Consider the following 20,468-nt stretch of genomic DNA (forward strand, 5'->3'; position numbering starts at 1 on the left):
TTCTCATGCAACATTGAGTTTGAATAGTTGGGAGTGCTATGGGGATGCATCCAGTGTTCCTCATCTCAAATTCCGCCTGACCACATGTCTCTAAAATAATTCTGTTTCTAGCTCCTCCCTTTACCTTCCAGATTCCTGGGTCTACTGCAACCTGCCATGTTCTTCACAGGCTTCAAAGCAGAGCCAGCCAGTTCTATCCAGGCTCTACATGTCCTTCTTCTCCCTCTGAGACCTGATCAAGGACCTGTCCCTTTTCAAATCAGGCATTAGTAAATCTACTGTTAGATGTATAATGAGTAGCTGCTCAATGGATGTGTATTCTCACTATCCATCCATTCCTTAAAGGTAAAGGGACCCCTGACCATTAGGTCCAGTCGTGGGCGACTCTGTGGTTGCGGCGTTCATCTCGCTTTACTAGCCCAGGGAGCCATCGTACAGCTCCTGGGTCATGTGGCCAGCATGACAAAGCCACTTCTGGCAAACCAGAGCAGCGCACGGAAATGCCGTTTACCTTCCCGCCGGAGCAGTACCTATTTATCTACTTGCACTTCGTGCTTTCAAACTGCTAGGTTGGGAGGAGCAGGGACCGAGCAACGGGAGCTCACCCCGTCGCGGGGATTCAAATCGCCAACCTTCTGATTGGCAAGCCCTAGGCTCTGGTTTAACCCACAGCACCACCCGCGTCCCGTATCCATTCCTTAGCATTACCTAAATAAAGGCACACAGCTTTGCATGTTTACTCTGAAGTAAGTCCAGTGAGTTCAATGGGTTTTAATTCCAGGGAAGTGTACATGAGATCACAGCTCTTCTTACTTTATGCTGCAATCCTAAATATACTTACTAGTAGAGAGTGAGCCCCCTTGATCTTGGTGGAACTACCTTTCCCCTGTGCCTTTGCAGTACAGAGATGGAAGGAGCATTTTGGTGGTATAACCAGATCTGACATTGCAGTAATTCTGAGGCAGACAAGGAACATGTGTCCTGTAGGCAGGCATGTTGGAACAAGACTTGGGCAGATGGCCTCCTTTCTTCTAAACAGCCTCATCATTAATTGGTTGTGATAGAAATGAAGGAGAGATTTTTGTATTCCACTCAGGAAGTCAAATCTAATGAAAGCATTGGATATCTCTGGCATAATAGCTCAGTGTGGTATCTTACAGGTTCCTCCCCACAAACAGAGTCTGAAATGTTCAGGAATTCTTTATGTTCGGTCTGGATAGCAGTTCCTGGGGAAGTAACCAATTGTGTTTGTAAAATAATGTTACTTTATAAAAAGCTTTCTAATGCGAGGGGAGGAATAAGAGGCTTGTGGGTAAGGCATAAAGCCAGAGAGCTTCTCGGTGTTGATAGCCCTCAAAGCCTCCAGCTGACAAAGAAGGCTGAACCGACAGTCAATACTAAGGTATCTTTATCCAGGAGTGATGAATAAGCCCAGCTCCAAATCAATTCTCCAACAGTGACTGTGTCATGTTCATTAACAGATCCTAAAGAAGATAAATGTTTTCACTCTTACAACAAAACATCCAATTAAAATGTGTCATGTAAATAATAAGCATAAGTATTGGCTTTGATTCCAAGCCTCCTCTATCTGGACACCAACTACCTAAGTAATAAAAAGAGGGGGGGAGTTATTCTTGGGGGGGGGGGAAATAGCATTCAGAAACTTTGGTGTCACATGGGTTACAATTATCCACATGGCCTTGGGCTTTGAAAGTGAATAGCTCTGAAGGGGGGATTTGCTGCCTTAGAGCAGGCATCCCCAAACTGCGGCCCTCCAGATGTTTTGGCCTACAACTCCCATGATCCCTAGCTAAGAGGACCAGTGGTCAGGGATGATGGGAATTGTAGTCCAAAACATCTGGAGGGCCGAAGTTTGGGGATGCCTGCCTTAGAGTAACGTTTGCTTTGTATGCATCTCATATGCATCTCAGTAGCATGTAAGCTTTATACAAATTACAATAAGGGACTGATAACATATATGTTGGATGTGTATCGGTTTGGAATTCATGTGAATAGCCAAGCTATTTAACAGACATGAAACATCGGTATTTATAGCCCTCAGTCTTGGGCTCCATCATCCAGCTTTGCTAATGATTTCCTAAGACGATATACGTCACCAGAATTCACACTGTTCTAGCTGTGGAACTCCTGCAGTCCTGTTCACTCTATGCACAGAGTGAAAACATAGAAGAGGAAGCAGGACCATATCTACTGGCACTGTTCCCACTTGATCCACCCCAATCTCTGTGTTTGGTACAATGCCTGCATGATCAGCATTCATTGCTACATAGATGTTGCACTGAATGTCACCAACATGAGGGGTGGGGGTGGCATTAGGGCCAGTAGGTGTCTCTATGCGTTTGCTATACAAGTGGAATGGGATCAGTTGAACGGAGCATAGGTAATTCAGATTTAGTATCTAACTTCCAGTAAAGAAGACCCAAACCAGATTGATTGTGTTTCTGTGCATGGTGAGCTCCCATGGGGTGACAGAGGGTCTGATTAATAGTTTCCTTAGATTCCAAAATACCTAAAACTCACCCAGATGATGTAGAAATGGCTTGTACAAAATGCTCATACAAGCCCATGCACAAATGCTTTAGAATTGGCTGTTTGTGGCAGCTTTTCGTTCCCATTCTTTCTGTGGAAGTAGGAGTATGGGGCCGCTTGCTTTTTCAATGGGTAGATTGGACAGATTTATCTCAGTCCGTTCTGACATCCATTCACAATTTCAAGTGGCGTCTTCCATCCCACGGCAATTGGTTTATTTTGCAAAAGTCTTTCTTCCATTTCATCATTCCCTGCAGCAGAAAGATACAAAGTTTTACACAAAGGCCTGCACACAAATATATGTTAACATATATTTATAGTTACAGGTAGGTAGCCGTGTTGGTCTGCCGTAGTAGAAACAAAATAAAAATAAAAATCCTTCCAGTAGCACCTTAGAGACCAACCAAGTTTGTTATTGGTATGAGCTTTCTTGTGCATGCACACTTCTTCAGATGCACTGAAACAGAAGTCACCAGACCCTTATGTATAGTGAGAAGGTGGGGAGGGGTATTACTCAGAAGGGTTGTGGGAATGGGTGATTGGCTGATAGGTGTGGTAAACCTGTTGATGACTGTTAACGACTGCAATTGGTCTTACAGGAAAAAGCAAGGGGTGAGATGGCTAAAAATAGCTTTAGTTACAGGTAGGTAGCCGTGTTGGTCTGCTGTAGTTGAAACAAAATTTAAAAAATCCTTCCAGCAGCACCTTAGAGACCAACTAAGTTTGTCATTGGTATGAGCTTTCGTGTGCATGCACACTTCTTCAGATACACTGAAACAGAAGTCACCAGATCCCCACATATAGTGAGAGGGTGGGGGGGTACCACTCAAAAGGGTCTTGCAGGAAGAATTAACGACTGTTTACGACTGCAAATTGGTCCCACAGGAAAAGCAATGGGTGAGATGGCTAAAGATAGCTTTATCATGTATAATGAGATAAGAGTCCAATGCCAGGTTTCTCCATGGCTCCAAGTTTGGTGATAAACTGCAGTTCAGCAACTTCTCTTTCCAGTCTCTTTCTGAAATTCTTTTGTAATATGACAGCTACTTTGAGATCTTGTATAGAATGTCCTGGGAGATTGAAGTGTTCTCCTACTGGTTTCTCTGTCTTGTGATTCCTGATGTCAAATTTATGTCCATTTATCCTTTGGCGTAGGGTTTGGCCTGTTTGTCCAATATAGAGAGCTGAAGGGCACTGTTGGCATTTGATGGCATACACAATGTTAGAAGATGAGCAATTAAATAGTCCTGAGATGGTATGTTGGATGTTGTTGGGGCCAGTAATGGTGTTGTCCGGGTGTATGTGGCAGCAAAGTTGGCATCTGGGTTTATTGCAGGCTCTGGTACCAGTGTCCATGTTAAGTCTGGTGGTTGTATTATTGTGGGTGAGAAGTTGTTTAAGATTGGGGGGCTGTCTATAGGCAATATTTATAGATCAGTTGCCTTTCTTGTGTGTGGCTTCCACTCAGTCCCGAACTTCTTGCTTGGCTTCTGAACTCTTGACTTCTGCTGCTATACCTGCTGCTGAGCCTGTACCATTTCTTGCCTGAATAAAGAGCTCTGTTTTACAATCAAGTAAGAACCTCTGCCCTTGTGTGTTGGGTGGGAATCAGGCATTGACATAGCGTGGGTTGCCAGAACCCAGGGCCATGCAGAGGGAGGGAGTACACATGCACATTCGACTGCCTAATGGTGTCCATGCCACTCAGGAGATCACATGAGATAAGAAAAGAAGAGTTGCTCCATTGTCTGAAGGGGTCACTTTCTGGTTTGCATGGAGAAGCCATTTTTGATGGAGCCCAGAGGGAAGTGCGCAGCTATACTGAGACAGCACCAGGTGTTGAAATTTTGCGCCCCTAACAATTTTGCGCCTGGGACCCTGTGCCCCCACCCCACACGCTACACCACGGGAGTCAGGACAGCAATCCCTATCAGGGGATTCTCTTTTGGTCTGATTTTTCATCCTTTCTGCTCCCAGGGATGAATGACCTCTGGATAGTGGAGACAGAAATATATTCATTATCATGGTGTGAGAGAAGAAGGCATGTAGTAAGGCGGCTGCAGACAATTAAGCAGAGCCGGACAAATGCTGGCTCAGAGGAAATGGTCTCTTCCCCTCATTCGGAAGGGGTTAGAACTGTGCATTTTGATGCCAGGCCTTGAGGGGGTGGGAGGTGTGAAGTGGAGAGAGAAGAAGCCAGTGATCCTCAGAGTTATGATGGTTGCCTGGGGGACTGTTCTCCCTCCCTCAAAGAAAAACAATGTAAACATGCTGGTATTTTAGGCTGTGCTGTGCAGGAAATGTTAAAGAACTGTCAGAACAATAGCTCGATTCTACTAGGAGTTCATTCACAGCAAAGGCATATTTCTGCTCATTGCTGGCAGGGCTTTAGTATCTCATCTGCAAAATGTGGGGTAGGGAGGAGGCCCCCACTCTCAAAGATGACTGGAGCAATCGGAAAAGTCAAGCTACTGGCGTGGGCTGGTGTCAATTGTCAAATGTTAGGATGCCTCCCGACTCATTATTTTGAGGAAGGGATTCAAGTGCCTGCTGAAAATTTAGGTTTCTTCAGTTAAAGTGGATTAAAATCTTCTGTCGCCCTACCAGAACATTTCCACTTAAAACAACAACAATACAGAGAGAGACTTTTTGTGGTTAAGGATGTACTGAAAAGTTTGGGGTGAATTCATTATTACAGGAGAGATGTATTACACTCCACAAGACAATCAGAATCAATGCTCCATAAACCGTGGACACAATCTAACCACAATGCAAGGTTTGTGCAAGCAAATATTGAGAATGAATGCTCAATAAACAGGTTGTCTGGAGGCGCCCTTAGTTATACTTTGATCTCCCAACAAAGTTGAAGCTGCTACTGTTCTAAAAAATAGAAGAAGAGGTTTGTCCATTATGGAAGGCGTTATGGAGAACACAGAAGAATGGAAAATTCTTATCTTATTTCCTTCCGCGTACCTTAAATGTGGTATCTCATTGTCAGTGTCAGCAGAACACTTGAAAGGAGCTAGCGATTTGTTGCACAGAATACAGGATTAGGCAACTAGGCTGGAGCTGTCATCTGTTGTACAGATATAAAAGAGTGCTTCTGTGTGGAAAGATTATATGTTGTGCTCTCTGTTTTACACTCCATTAAAAATTCCCTAATTCCCTACAGGTAAATGCTGGTAACTCTCCTTTAGTAAATTAACATGGTAGCAAAGGAAAGGACCGTTTTCCTCACTGGAATATTTTGAAATGCTAGTAATCAGCCTAGTGTAAGGGTCAGAATAAATATACTTTGTAAGAAAAATCACTCGGGTCACAGACCTCACTATGGTGAGAATGTATTGTTTTTAATTTGAATTATAGTGATTAGTTCTATATTTCCACCTAAACATATAAATTAGCATATATATATATTTGCAAATGTTTGTGGTCTTTGGGGGGGGGGGGTGTCCCTCCTTTTAGGTAAGGTGAATGGTCCAAAAAGTTTTGGTCCTAACCAAGGACTGGGAGAGAGACTGTTGCAGGCAAAAGAAAATGTCTTGTATCTGCTCCAGCTTTTCTTGTTACTATCAATCCAACAAAAACAAAATACAAAACAAAAGTGGATCGGAGTCATGAGCTGAAAGTACCTAAGGATTGCAATCTTATGCACACTTACTTGGGAGTAAGTCTCACTGAATTCAATAGGACATTCTTCTGATCTGGGTAGGAATACATGATTGCACTGCTAGTCAATACTAGTTATTATTCCTCACATCGGCTGCATTTTATTCCAGAAGATTAAATTTTCAGACTATGGAAAGAAGGACTGGAAGTAATGTTAACCATCACTCAAGTGTCAAAGTTGACCATTTTAAAAATGTTGATTAAGATGTGTGAAGTGCATTTTGAAGGACAGCTGATAGCAGGGTAATGTCGTCCTGAAAAGACCTTAACAAATATAAATTTCAATATGGTAAATAGCTGGCCAATTTGAGGCCAGTCATCTCAAGTTTCCTATGCTGTAAATCTGCTGTTCCATTTGCATTTGATGAGAAAAACAACACAGGGCTTGATTTGTGCATTTCTAAATCGATTGACACTGAAGATGCAGTGGGAAGTCTAGCTGGGTAGCTTGCTGTAATGGAACGCGATTTGTTTTTTATCTGTGATTTACTGATCTTAAAAAGCTTTCTAAACTAAAAGAAGCATGAAAATGCATCAATGCTAACATTTCCTCTCCCTTGGTGCTTGCTGGCAATTTGTAGCTATGCTTGCTATTAATATTTCCTTTGCTGGAGCTACATACACAGAGTGATGCTGTGTAAGGCTGGGATGTTATGACTTAAAGCTGCCATATGGCTGGTTTTTAAGCAATTTGACCTTTTCCCCTCCAGGTTTTTGATTGTGGCAATTAAAGAGTCAACTCAGGTGCTAGACCTGTGATAAGTGTACAGATTCAACGTGTGCATACTCTGAAATGAAGCAGTACATGCAGTTTAGCTGTGCAGTAAGAGACTGAGCATTTGTTTTGTCAGTTACTACTGAAACCATTTTAATTTAACCACAGCATAAATATCATCCTACAGTTATAACTGCTACTATATTGTTGTAGTTAGGAAGAAGTCATTGTTGCGTCTGACAGTTTTTATTTTGTTGCTGAAATCTTTCCTCTTGGATATGCCAGAATACTGTAGATTCAGTGGAACTCTGCTAGGTCTTTGCAGTTTCTGATATCAGTTGTAAATGTAATTTCTTTAAAATACTTCACTAATGGTTGGCAATTAGTGGGGTTCCCAGCAGTGTCTTCCCAATTTCCCAGTCAGGCTACTGCTGGCAGTGGCTGGCTGTGGCCTCCAGTCAGGACTGGATTTAGGTTTGATGAGGCCCTAAGCTACTGAAGGTAATGGGGCCCTTTGTATGTCCAGCTGTCTTTTGTCAACAACAAATTGTCACTTTTTTGTGTGTTGAATGTATGCTATATGGTAATTTATGGACCTAATAGGTATCATATGTTGCCATGCAACCAGTCCATGCAGAATATAGGCACCTTATATACTGTTGTTTAGTCGTTTAGTTTAGAATTTTTGTTGTTGTTGTTGTTTAGTCATTTAGTTGTGTCCAACTCTTTGTGACCCCATGGACCAGAGCACGCCAGGCACTCCTGTCTTGCACTGCCTCCCGCAGTTTGGTCAAACTCATGTTTGTAGCTTCGAGAACACTGTCCAACCATCTCGTCCTCTGTTGTCGTCTTCTCCTAGTGCCCTCAATCTTTCCCAACATCAGGGTCTTTTCCAGGGAGTCTTCCCTTCTCATGAGGTGGCCCTATATATAGAAATGAGCAAACCAGCGATATTTTAGGGAGCAGGCTAGCAGACGGGGCCCATTACTTACATCATAGGTGCCTACACAACACAAAATACTGTTGCTGCATGCAGGTTTTGTTTTATTTGTTTTTTATCTTATATTTTGGGAATGTACATCCAGTTTGGTTTTCCCCTTCATTTATTTATTGGGGGGGGGGACGACAAGAGAGTGGAGCACTAAGCTATAGCTTGTTTAGCTTATACGTAAATCCAGCACTACCTCCAGTGGCCACAAATGATGCACGTGAGCCATCTCAGATGAAGGAAGTTTGTCTTGCTGCCTGCGGACGGTTATTGAAACCCCAACTGCCTAACCTAAGTCATATGGTTGTTGCGTGAGAATAATATGAAACCAGCAAGAACAGTGTATGCCACTCTAAGCGCCTGGATGGTGATGATGATTATTAATACCCCGCCCATCTGGCTGGATTTCCCAAGGGAAGAAAGGATATAAGTATAATAACACAAAAAATAAAATATAAATACCGCCATAACACAAAGAGTATCGTAGAAGGACTCCAGGGCAGGATCTACACTGACTTGTTTAACGTTATTAGAATGATACTAGATATATTGTTCTAAAATGTCACAGGGCATACTTGTAAATTAAAAGTGTTTCTTACCTCTGGGGTTGTTGTTTTGGTGAAAACGCTGTTTCCTACTGCCAGTTGCTGGTTGCTTTGTAGTGCCCTCTGGTGTCACATTTTAATAACACATTATGAACGTTAAAAGTAGGATGTCATGTGTCCACCCACATTATGAAAACCATTCCTTAACCCTTCCCTAACGTGAAAAACCATGAGTGCAGATCTACCCCAGGTTCAATTTCTGTCCTTTCCAGGTAGGAGACTCTCAGGCAGAAGGACTAGGCAAGATCTTGAGAGCTGCTGCCACTCAGAGTACAGTAAATCGTATTGGCTTGGGACCAGTGACCTGACTCAGTGTAGGGCAAGCTTCATATGTATAGGGGTCTATCTAGTTATGCCCCTTAGTTCACAGAAGGCTGTTCAGTCCATTGGTGGCTTCCATGAACCGAAGCAGGGAATGGTTCAGCTTATTCACCCTTCCAACCGCAGCCACATCCACTGTGATCCACCCCTCGGGTGGGAAACTCTCCAGAATAGTGTGGGAAGTAGTGAAGGGGACTGTAAAAGAGTGGGAGAATTTGAGGGAGGAAACCACATTCTGGGTTATCGGAGTCTGTAACCTGAAGCATCTGTAACCCGAGGTACCACTGTATGAACACATTTTTATGCATCTTTCAAGTCTCACCATTCCAGCACCGCCCAGGGACCCTTTCTCTGCTGACTGATCCCACCAAATTCTATTAGCTGCTTGCTTTTTGTTTTTAAATTTAATGGACCACTTTTGAAGATCTAGAGGAATTTTAATGCAGATGGGAATATATACGTGCAATTGCTGAGGCTCAAATTTGCCACCTAGCTGGTTTTATGAACTGTTGGGTGTTTTTTAAAGCTTGCTTGCGTCTTACACAGTGGGCAGTTTTACGTTTCTTGATTTAGATTGATAACCCATTCTGTCCCAGGGGCTCTAGGTGGATAGCAATAATACCAGCACAGTAACAAAGCAAAACACTGCCTCGAAGGCATTGTAATCTAATCAATTAATAGAGAGAGCTCGCAAGGAAAAAGGAGGTTTCAAAAAAGTAGGAACACGTTTAAACATGCTGTTTATAAATAGATTTTTAATAAAATTTGAGAAGCTGTCCCTTTTCACTTGCTTTCGCTTGTTTCTGTTAGCATCCAGCACTGGATTCTCAGAGCTTGTCTACATCTGAGCATTATTTAGCTGTTAATTTGCTTCCCCTGCCCCATTCAGATTAGACTGGCATAATCTACATCCATGTATTTGAATTTGTATATAATGAACAACTTTGGTCTTTCCTATTCATACCAATAAGCATTCTCTTTTGTGTTTGGCCCCACCATCTACTATTATGCTAATTAAATATTGACAGGGAGCATACACAGTATCATGTTATTTTTCTTTGGATCCCTCAGATTTGCGCAAAAGCAGAAAACGGCACAAGCAAGTAGTGTTAAGCAACCTATTTAATGAGCTTTACTTCTGCAGCTTTCTGGTTTTGTGCAAAACCTGTGGAATCAGGGTGGGGATGGTTCTCCATCAAGAGTTCTAGAAATCAGGAGCACAGCTGCAAAAAAAATGGAAATTCTCAGTATACATGTTTCAAATTAACTTGCTGCGCACTGTCTGGTGTGGAAATTTTTAGGTGGTTTAATGCAGTTTGCATTTGCAGTAGTCTGATGTTATGCAAATCTGAGGGATCAAAGGAAATACATATATAGTTTGGGACTGCATGGAAATTTTTACAAGCACAGCTGGAAAATACAAGAAAGCAATGAGCGGATTGTTGGGTTATCCACATAAGGAGTCAACCTGAATTTCTAAATAGCGGCACACCATCTCTGGAATGCTCTCCACAGGAAGGATCGCCTGGCACCTGCAAAAGTCTTTTCAGCACCAATCAAATGCTTTATTTTCCTAGGTGCCTTTAAATGTAGGTCGAGCGGGTGTGAATTCTGTGTTTTTAGTGCTCTGCTGCTGTTAATTTGTCATTGCAGTATTTGTTATTATTTGTTTGTTTTATTATTAATAATAATTGTAACCTTCCCCGGATGTGACAACACTGAAAGGTGAAAGCTAAAATGGGGTTTAAACAAAACAAAACACTGAAAGGCAGGGTAAAAATTCCTAAATAAATGAACATCAATGTGATGGAGAAGGTGGAGAGGGTGGGTAACATGTACTTTCTGCTCTTCAGAGTACAGTCTACTCTGTTCCTTGATAGCTAAATCTGGTCAACTGAAAGGTCAATTACTTTTATTTCTTTCATGGACCTTAATCTGAGAGTGCCTTATCTTCTATTGACATTTGATTGAGTGCATGAGATTTAGAGTTGGGTGAGCATCTCCTTGTGACTAATGCTCCTTGCAAATTTTGACACTTTCCCCATTGAATCATTCTCTAGGAATACATTTTCCCATTAGTCAAGCAGCCCTAATGAAAATGTACTCCAGCTAATGGGCCTATTTTCCTTTTCGCATTGAAATTCAAGTCATCATCCCATTTTGGCCTCCCCTCTTGGAGATGTGGGATTGAAAAATAGTAGATTCAACCTTTCTGAAGGTGAAAGCTAAGATGGGTTTTTTAAAAAAAAAAATCAGGCCACTCAGGATTCCCAAAAACTCTACGTTGCATTACTTAAGGGATCAAAGGGACTTTTAATATTTTACCAGCTAAATGTTACATGTTTTTGTTAAATATTTTACTGAGTACATGCATACCCTACAACACGTCGAGGCGAAAAACCAGGCTGCAAGTCTTCCAGGGCCATGCTCCCATGTGAGTCACATGACATGTGCGAGATCACGGCCCTGAAAGACGTGCTTTTTTCAGGGCTGTGCTCTCATGGCACCCCAAACATGTGTTTGGGGGTGCCACGCAAGTTTGCAGGGGCCCCAAAAAAAGTTCTTTTTGGAGGTGAGATCACAGCACCCAAAAATATGTGTTTTGGAGTGCTGTGCTCTCATGCAAAAAAAAAAGAGGGATGCGGTATGCACCTCAAAGTAGAGCCTGGAGCAGGAAATATGCCAAAAAGGGCAATAAAAAAAAAGATCAGAGTCTGTAGGTACAAGGAAAACTTGCAAAGTTTGGGGCTGGTATGGAAAGGTATGTAAGGGAACATGTTACAGATGTGTAAAGTTAGGCAAGATGTGAGTACATATATGTTTTCTTCCTCTCTCACATCGCTGGAAACCAGAATCATCCAATGAAGCTGAAAGATGGAAGATTCAGAGCTGACGAAAGGAAATACTTAACAGTTAAACTATGGAATTGGGATTAGACAAATTAATGGCACATAAGACTATTAATGCCCTCTTGTCAGTGTGGCCACTCACTACCTCCAGGATCAGATGGGTGGCCACTATGGGGAAAAAGATACTGGACTAGTCTGGTCCTTTTGTTTGCTCTTATGCCTAGCAAATTTGCTGGAGAGTGGCAGGGGAGGAAGCAGCAGAGACTCTCCATAGCTTTCCCTTCTTCCAGCCCAAATCACTTTTTGGAGCTAATGATTAAACCCCAGGCTTGAGCTTTATCAGTGGTGGCAACTAGGGATGAAGGAGAAATTTGTTTCAGTTCATATTATCAGGTGTTCCCTTTCCCAAACAATTCGACAGTCAGAACATGGGCATCCTTAGGAATTTTCACTTCTCTGAATTCTGTGATACGGTTCTCCAACCAAACAATGCTTACAAACATGCATATATTCAGGGAAAGTGCACATAGAAATTAATACAGTAGTGAGAATAAACATTCAACTATGCATCACATTAGGGAACATTGCTTGAAGACAGTGTACATTAGCCAAAATCTTGTGCAAAAATATTTTATTAAGAGAAATTTGCACTAAAAGGCTGGTGGGTTTTCCTGAGGTTTATTTATTTATTTATTTATTTATTTATTTAAGATGCAGCTTGCTGCAGAAATGTGGAATACTTAGAATCATAGAATCATAGAGTTGGAAGAGACCACAAGGGCCATCCAGTCCAACCCCCTGCCAAGCAGGAAACACCATCAAAGCATTCTTGACATATGCCTGTCAAGCCTCTGCTTAAAGACCTCCAAAGAAGGAGACTCCACCACACTCCTTGGTAGCAAATTCCACTGCTGAACAGCTCTTACTGTCAGCTCTTACTTCATTTAAGAATGGAAAAACGAGAAGGATTGAGAACCCAAACTGATGATCCTTCCATCTCTGGTGGGAAATGCTTGTATAATGTGGGGGATTCCGTCATAGCTAAGGCTACCAAGTTTTGTTTCCAGTGACTGTATTCAGTTCAGAGGCTGAGCAAATGGGGGACACAGGAAGCCACACTTTCATGAAATAAGTGCAACCAGTTTTGTAGCACTGCAGCATCACAAAGATGCAGGACATTGATACAATGATATGCACATCATACAGTCCTCGGAACTTTGGTTCACCTCTTTTTTTGCTCCTCTCCTTCTTCCTCTTTAGGGCTTCATGGATATCGACTTAGGGAAATTCAAGGAAAGTGGTGCAAATGTGACTGGATTCCAGTTGGTGAATTACACAGACACCATCCCAGCCAGGATCATGCAACAGTGGAAGAGCAATGACGCCAGGGAACAACCTCGTGTTGACTGGAAGAGGCCAAAGGCAAGTGGTATTGAAAACCGTTTCTCTGAGGTAGCCTTAGCACTGCACTCTTGTCATTAACTAGCTTTCCATTTGAAATCAGAAGCTCAATGTTTTAATGTTCGAACCAAATCACAACGAACTTGTTGCTCAGACGACATTTTGCTTGCTTAATCAAGAGAGGACTCCCGTGTGATATAAAAAAAGAAGAATTGAACAACTCTTCATTTATTTAAATCATATATTTATACTGCTCAACATTGAAATTTCTAAGTGGTGTACAGTAATGTTTTAAAAAATACAGTGGATAGAATCAATTAAAATTAATCACAAAAATAGAAAGCTGAAAATGCCTGCTGAAATATAAAGGTATGTAACAAGTGCCTGGAATTCAGCTGGGAGAGGGCCTGAGTAATCTCAGGCAGGAGGGAGTTCCACAGAATCAGGCCCATGATACTGAATGCATGGCTTCTGGGTGACATGAGCCATGGGGAACCACTAACAGGAACTCTTAGAAGAGCTGCTTCAGACAGGAAGAGGGGGCAAAAAAGCTTCAATTTGTTTTTGTTTCTATAAGGACAAAGTACTATATGGCAGAGTGAAATAGTTCTGTCAGTTTCTGTCAGGGACTGGACTGAGGAGGAATGGTGGAGACCACCCCCCCCCCCGGCACCTTCCAGAGAAGAGGAGGACAGTATAGATTTACAACAGTGGTTTGCAGAAGGTTATGGCGCTGAGACAGAAGAGAGGCAAAGCTGGGAGATAATGGGAAAAGAGGGGGAGAAGAACCAGTGCCAGAGCAGCTGGCTGACAAGTTATTGCTAGAAAGCATTCCAGACCACCACCACCCTTCTCCCAGAACCTGGCGAGCAGTGAAAGTGGTAGAGCAGAAAGCGAAGAGGCAATTGGCCTCAAGCAGCCACCGTAAAGGAGGTGGCACTGCTGATGACTGAGAGGGAAAGGGCATAGCTGCCAAGTACCCCGTTTCCCCCGGGAAACCCCGTTTTTACTTACCTTTTCCCGGTGGCCCCCCGTATCACTTCGTCTCCCGTTTTTCTCCGTTATTTTCTCCTGCTGGTGGCCATTTTTTTCTGATTTGTGCTTCTATGGGCACAAAAAATGGCTGCCGCCGGCTTCAAAATTCGAATCTACGCATGACCGGAAGTGCGTAGACGCGACTTCCGGTGTTGGCGGCTGCCATTTTTTGTGCCCATAGATGGGCGGGCGACACCGGAAGTTGCATCGATGCACTTCCGGTCATGCGTAGAAGCTACTTTTGAAGCCGGCGGCGGCCATTTTTGGTGCCCATAGAAGGGCAAAGCGACACCGGAAGTTATGTCGACGCAACTTCCGGTGTCACACGGCTGCCAGTCCCGGATTCTGCAGTCCAGGACTTGGAAGGTAAGGGAAAGGGGGGAGGAGATTACTAGGAGCAATGCCATTACCCGAGAGGCGACATTTCTAAGCCTCTCTGTGTGAATATTGAATAAAAGACTTTGGTAAGAGCTTCTTGTATCTCTATTACTGGCAGCCTGCTGTGAGGGAGAGGGATCAGATCCCCTGAAGCCTGACAATTTCTAGAAGTACTGCCCTTTGAAATATATACAGTATGTAGCTATATATCAGTATATCTGTACTGTGTATATATACCCTGGCACACGAGGAATCTTTTGGACATATATTTGGCTTTGTGAATCAAGCATACTTCCTTGTCTGAAACAATATTAGCTGAACTCCAGCATCTCTGGACTTCTGTTTTGCTGCTAGGAGAGAGAATTGACAACCCAATTCTAAACACATTTACTTGGAAAAATGATTCCACTAGGTTGCATTTCCAAGTAAGCAGAATTGCAAGCTTAAAGTAATTTGCTTGGCCTATGAGGAAAACCAGGGTATAAATATTGTAAAAAAATAAAATAAATTAGAAATGTGCATAGTGAAATACTACTGTTTGGGATGGTGCTCCATGGCTATCTCCATAATTGTTTAATTTTGAATTAAAGTGTTCAAAGTGTAAACCTTTTTTAAATGCAGCAGTAACAATTTTCAAGCATAGCATTCTATCAGATCTCCAACTCAGCTCTGTGCCTTATCTTCTGGTACATCATAAGTTCCTCCTAACCATGAACTCCAAGACATTAAAATCTAAAAATTGAAATGAATACCGGCAGGGAGTAGGCTTCCAAAACTGGAATTCAGTTGGGTCTACTACAAATCACAGGATATGAAACCAGCAAGTCTGAAACCTCCAGTCCTCTGGCCAAATTTGGATCAACACAGGTCCCAATTTGGCCGCCAAGGCTATTTCTCCCAAATCATACCACCTTGCCCTACACATGTCATCAGGTGTGGGGCACGTACAGACACAGCTGGATTGGCAGCTGATTCCGTCAGAAAGCAAGGTTGAAGTTGGCCTTACATCTGAGCAGATGTGCAGGATTGCACTGTACATCAGTCAAAGCCGAGCATAGGGGCCTTGTCTTTAGTTCAAACAACCAAGTCTCATGCAATTGTTCTTTTAATTACAAAGCACGTGATCTGATCTTGCTGACATATTCGCACAATATTTTCATTTACACTGATACTAGTGAAGCCCCATTCAGACTGCATCTTGAAATTAAATTCTGTTAAATTAGCCTTAATTTGTAGGTTCCTCTTTTGGAAAAAGGAGCATGAGTTCCCAAGTTTCCAGCCCTAATAGGGAGGACATATCTGTTTTCTGTTTTCCAGTACACATCTGCTCTTACGTATGATGGAGTTCGAGTAATGGCAGAAGCTTTTCAGAGTCTCAGGAAACAGCGGATTGACATCTCTCGCCGTGGGAATGCAGGGGACTGCCTAGCAAATCCAGCTGTCCCTTGGGGACAAGGGATTGACATCCAGAGAGCTCTGCAACAGGTCAGAAAGCCAACTGTGGTGCAGAATCTGTTGTTTTTCAATGAGAAGTCTTTCTAATATGCAAAAAAAAAAAAATCCAGTTGTCCCTTTACTTCCTTAACATTGGCATGATACAACCAGTATTTTATGGAATGTAAACTGGATGCATCCTGTTGAATCATTAACAGCCATGAACACTGAAAATTTACAGTCAAATTGAAGATCCAATGTTGAGTTGTAAACTTTGACCTGTCAATCTAGGAAAATAAAACTTGAAAAAGAAAAGACTACTAAAGACATTTGGAGAGAAATGCATTGGAGAGAAATGCATTTCTGTGGAGGTCTTGTTCATAAGCTCACCAAACTTTATTTCCAGCCCTTCAGAAATCTCTAATGAGCATAGGTAGCTATGATCTCCATTTTTATACATCTGTAGGTACTGGCTGTGTCAAATGTGCAGAAATAGCATGTAGTGGAATAATTACTGGATTATACAATTTCACACTGCTGAGGGTGGATGACATGTTTGAATGTTCCCTGTAAATGAAAGCTAACATATCAGAGATAAGGCTAAGCAAGTCCCCTTCTCCCTTGACTCAGGGGCGGAGGAAGGGGGTACGGTGGGGGCGGTCTGCCCCAGTTGTCACCACTGAAGGGGGTGACAAAATGCTGGGTGGCACTCTTCGTGGGGCCTGCAGCACACCCGAGCCACGCGTCTCTCCTAAGAGTGATGTGGTGGCTTGGGTGCCCGCAGGCTCTGCGCTGCCCCAAACGGTCAGCTCGCCGCCACCCTCAGCTGTAGGGTGGCTGAGTGGGAGGAGACAGGCAGATTCCTCAGAGGCCCCGCGAAGCATCCTGCCCCGGATTGCCCCACCCACGTGCCACCCCAGGGCCCAATCAGCTTGCTCTGTCGCTGCCTTGACTTGCTAGGTTTTCTGTTATTTTACTAGACAAGAGAGACTCTGCTGAAGCAGAGTAGCTTCCCCTTTTCTTCCACTACAAAGTGATTCATTATCTGTGTTAACATCATTGTGCATCACTATATAATTCTGCATATCCATGATGCATGGAATCAATAGAGGCTGAGTACTTGCTTTTTTCTGTGTGGTCCATGTGCAATCTAGATCTATAGCATAGCTTTGGCTTCTGAAAAGTGCTTCCTAATAAACTGGTTTTGTTCTGAAAATAAAAGTGCATTGCAGGTTGATTCTGTATTATCCTGAAATGTGTCCACTGGAAAACAGATGTAGGTAGGCCTGGCATTGGGGGATGTATCCACACCTGTCCAGTGTTATGGGTGGGTGTTTACCAAGACCTCAATCATCACTTCTTTCTTCATTCACCTGGGGGAGAAGCAGAGAGGAAAAGGTGTGGATAACCTAATCAAGCAGGTGGTGGGATCAAATGCATGTCAAATAACCACACCTATTCTTCTGTATGGATGTATGGAAGTGAGAACTGGACCATAAAGAAGGCTGATCGTCGAAGAATTGATGCTTTTGAATTATGGTGCTGGAGGAGACTCTTGAGAGTCCCATGGACTGCAAGAAGATCAAACCTATCCATTCTTAAGGAAATCAGCCCTGAGTGCTCACTGGAAGGACAGATCGTGAAGCTGAGGCTCCAATACTTTGGCCTCCTCATGAGAAGTGAAGAATCCTTGGAAAAGACCCTGATGTTGGGAAAGATTGAGGGCACTAGGAGAAGGGGACGACAGAGAATGAGATGGTTGGACAGTGTTCTCGAAGCTACGAACATGAGTTTGACCAAACTGCGGGAGGCAGTGCAAGACAGGAGTGCCTGGCGTGCTATGCTCCATGAGGTCACGAAGAGTCGGACACGACTAAATGACTAAACAACAACAACATTCTTCTAGATGGCAAGATAATCAATCGACATTGAAGACAGCATGTTGAGCATGAGCATAAATTATTCTGGATTGAGAATTACTACATTTTTGTGCTAGGAATGGCTTAGTGTGTACACAGCCCTACTGATAGAATTCCAACCCATTATACATCACTAGCTGAGCTTGCAGAACCAATCAAAGCATGATAGTTTGGTTATCTGGATCACCTTGCAAGATAGCAAGGAGGATTCTACTAAGACACCAGGTGGAAATGTATAGGAACGTTTCTCCATATCCACTCTTTGCAATGCAGTTAGGACTGAGGAGCAACCTTGTCAGCTTAGATATTACCATATCCAGATTTGGTATACAAAGATCTTGATACACTCATATGTGGGTTTGATCTGATGTTAAAGATTTGGCTGGAGGAAAAATACCTAAAGTCCATAACAAACTTTATCTTTTAACAGATTCCTGTATTTTTTTTAAGGTGCGCTTTGAAGGACTGACTGGTAACGTCCAGTTTAATGAGAAAGGACATCGGACCAATTACACCCTTCATGTGATTGAAATGAAACATGATGGGATCAGAAAGGTAACGGGCTACCTTGTCTTTGAAAACAGAAGAGAGTAATCTTCAAACTGCAACTTGTTTTTAAGAACATTTCTTCTCGGAAGTTAGCTTCTGTTGCGAGCAATATATACGGCTAAATTATGTCTGGATGAATCTGTCTGCTTATCAGCTGTGTCACTTCTCCATGTTTTTAGCCATAAATCCATTCTGTTTCATTTCCACATTAATCAAACTGTGATTCATTTATTATCCTATCCAACTACATAACTTAAATGCTTATTTTCATAAATATTTTAATCAGAATTTTCTCCAGCAGCAGTGGGCCACGATTCTAGCTTCCCCGCAGTGGTGTTGCTGCTGCTTACTAGGAGGGAGAGGGGCAAGATCACAGAAAGGCTGGGACTCTGGGCACATGGGCAGAGCCAATCTGGTGCTCTTCCCAGGGCAGCTACACAGCCTTGACCTCCCTGCTGCCTCACCCCTCTTCCTTCCAGTAAGCATAATCATAATCATTATTTATTATTTATACCCCACCCATCTGACTGGGTTGCCTCAGCCACTCTGGGCGGCTCCTAACAGAATATTAAAACATCAAACATTAAAAACTTCCCTAAACAGGGCTGCCTTCAGATGTCTTCTAAAAGTCAGATAGAGTTGTTTATTTCTTTGACATCTGATGGGAGGGCATTCCACAGGGCAGGCGCCACGATCGAGAAGGCCCTGTAACCTCACTTCTCACAGTGTGGGAACCGTCAGAAGGCCCACAGAGCTGGACCTCAGTGTCTGGGCTGAATGATGGGGCTTCAGTGACACAGCTACCAAGAACCTAACATTGCGACTTTGCCTCACTGGGAAAGCCGCTTCTAATTTTCCCTCAAAAGTCATATTTTACTACATTTAAAGTGCTGAGAATTCTGATGCAATATTCAGAGCATTGTGGTAGATAGCTTTGTTCCAATCCATACCGTAGTTTGAGAGGTGAAGATTTTGTGTCGTAGTTTGGAAGGCATTTTTTTTCCACTGTTGGGAAAATATGCAACAATTCAAGTTTTAAGTACAACAGGGTTAGGAGAGTGAATTACACCAGAGGAATCTAATCTTTCATTAATTATTTCACCACCACAAGCCTGTGTTGAAGCAGGAAAGGCAGGGCCCCCTCAGAACCAGAAATAAATCGAAATGGCCCGTATATGTGTCCATCAACATAATAACACCATTATATGTGCTCTTTGTGAAATAGGGCATGATTTTGCTGCCATGCCTTTAAAGTGTCAGGGTCAACAGGAAACTTAAGAGAGTGGTTTATTTCTCACCATGCTTTAGAGTGGGTTTTCTCGCTAGTATTACATTCCAGGCATTTTGGAAACTATCTTTATGTCAAAGATATGCCATGATCTCTTTGTCATCATTAGATTGGCTATTGGAATGAAGATGAAAAACTTGTCCCAACAGCCGTAGATCAACCAGGAGCAAATGAAACCACAACTCTACAGGATAGGGTCTACATTGTTACAACTATTCTAGTAAGTATTTCAGCATCCTTATGTCTACAATGGGATTGGAAAGGGTAGGGGGGAATAAAGAGAGAAGAATGAGAGCAATGATCAGTGAAGGTGTCTTTGAGAAGGTAGGTGAATAACTTGGAAAGGTATTTTTAGTCATTGAATCACTTGATAACCAGGTCAAAAGATGAAATCTATGAGTAACTATGCGTATAAACATTTCAAAGCTTTTGAGGTGTGGAGGGGGAAAGTTAATTACTGCAAAAAAATAATAATGTATAGATCAAGGTGCACCATTATTTATCACAGCAAACTATTCCCATGGGAATAGTTATTCATTTATTTGCTTGCTTGCTTGAAATATTCTTAGGCTATCTTTAAGGATGCTACCCTCTCAAAGCAGCTTGTAGAATAAAATAATGTGGACCCTCCCCCCAAACACAACCACAATTAACTTGGGTTCCTTAATTTCAGTGAGTCTACTCTGAGTCGGACTTAATTGGACACAACCCATCTAATATGAACTACCATTGTGCTCTAGCATTGCAAAATATCAGTGGGAAGAACT

The 20,468-nt window shown here is 42.6% G+C and overlaps 1 protein-coding gene across 6 annotated transcripts in view; it reads left to right on the forward strand.

The window, feature by feature from the left end:
* GRIA1 (glutamate ionotropic receptor AMPA type subunit 1) overlaps positions 1 to 20,468 on the forward strand; it is a 210,813-nt gene that overhangs the window by 132,772 nt on the left and 57,573 nt on the right. For all 6 annotated transcript variants that reach the window (XM_088662028.1, XM_088662029.1, XM_088662027.1 and 3 more), the window contains 4 exons: positions 12,958 to 13,119; positions 15,829 to 15,996; positions 18,315 to 18,419; positions 19,811 to 19,921. In XM_088662028.1, the coding sequence (XP_088518154.1) occupies positions 12,958 to 13,119; positions 15,829 to 15,996; positions 18,315 to 18,419; positions 19,811 to 19,921 (546 nt within the window). The remainder of the gene's footprint in view (positions 1 to 12,957; positions 13,120 to 15,828; positions 15,997 to 18,314; positions 18,420 to 19,810; positions 19,922 to 20,468) is intronic.

This window comes from Zootoca vivipara, chromosome 2 (genome assembly GCF_965207765.1).
Source record: "Zootoca vivipara chromosome 2, rZooViv2.hap1.1, whole genome shotgun sequence".
Classification (NCBI taxonomy): Eukaryota; Metazoa; Chordata; class Lepidosauria; order Squamata; family Lacertidae; genus Zootoca; species Zootoca vivipara.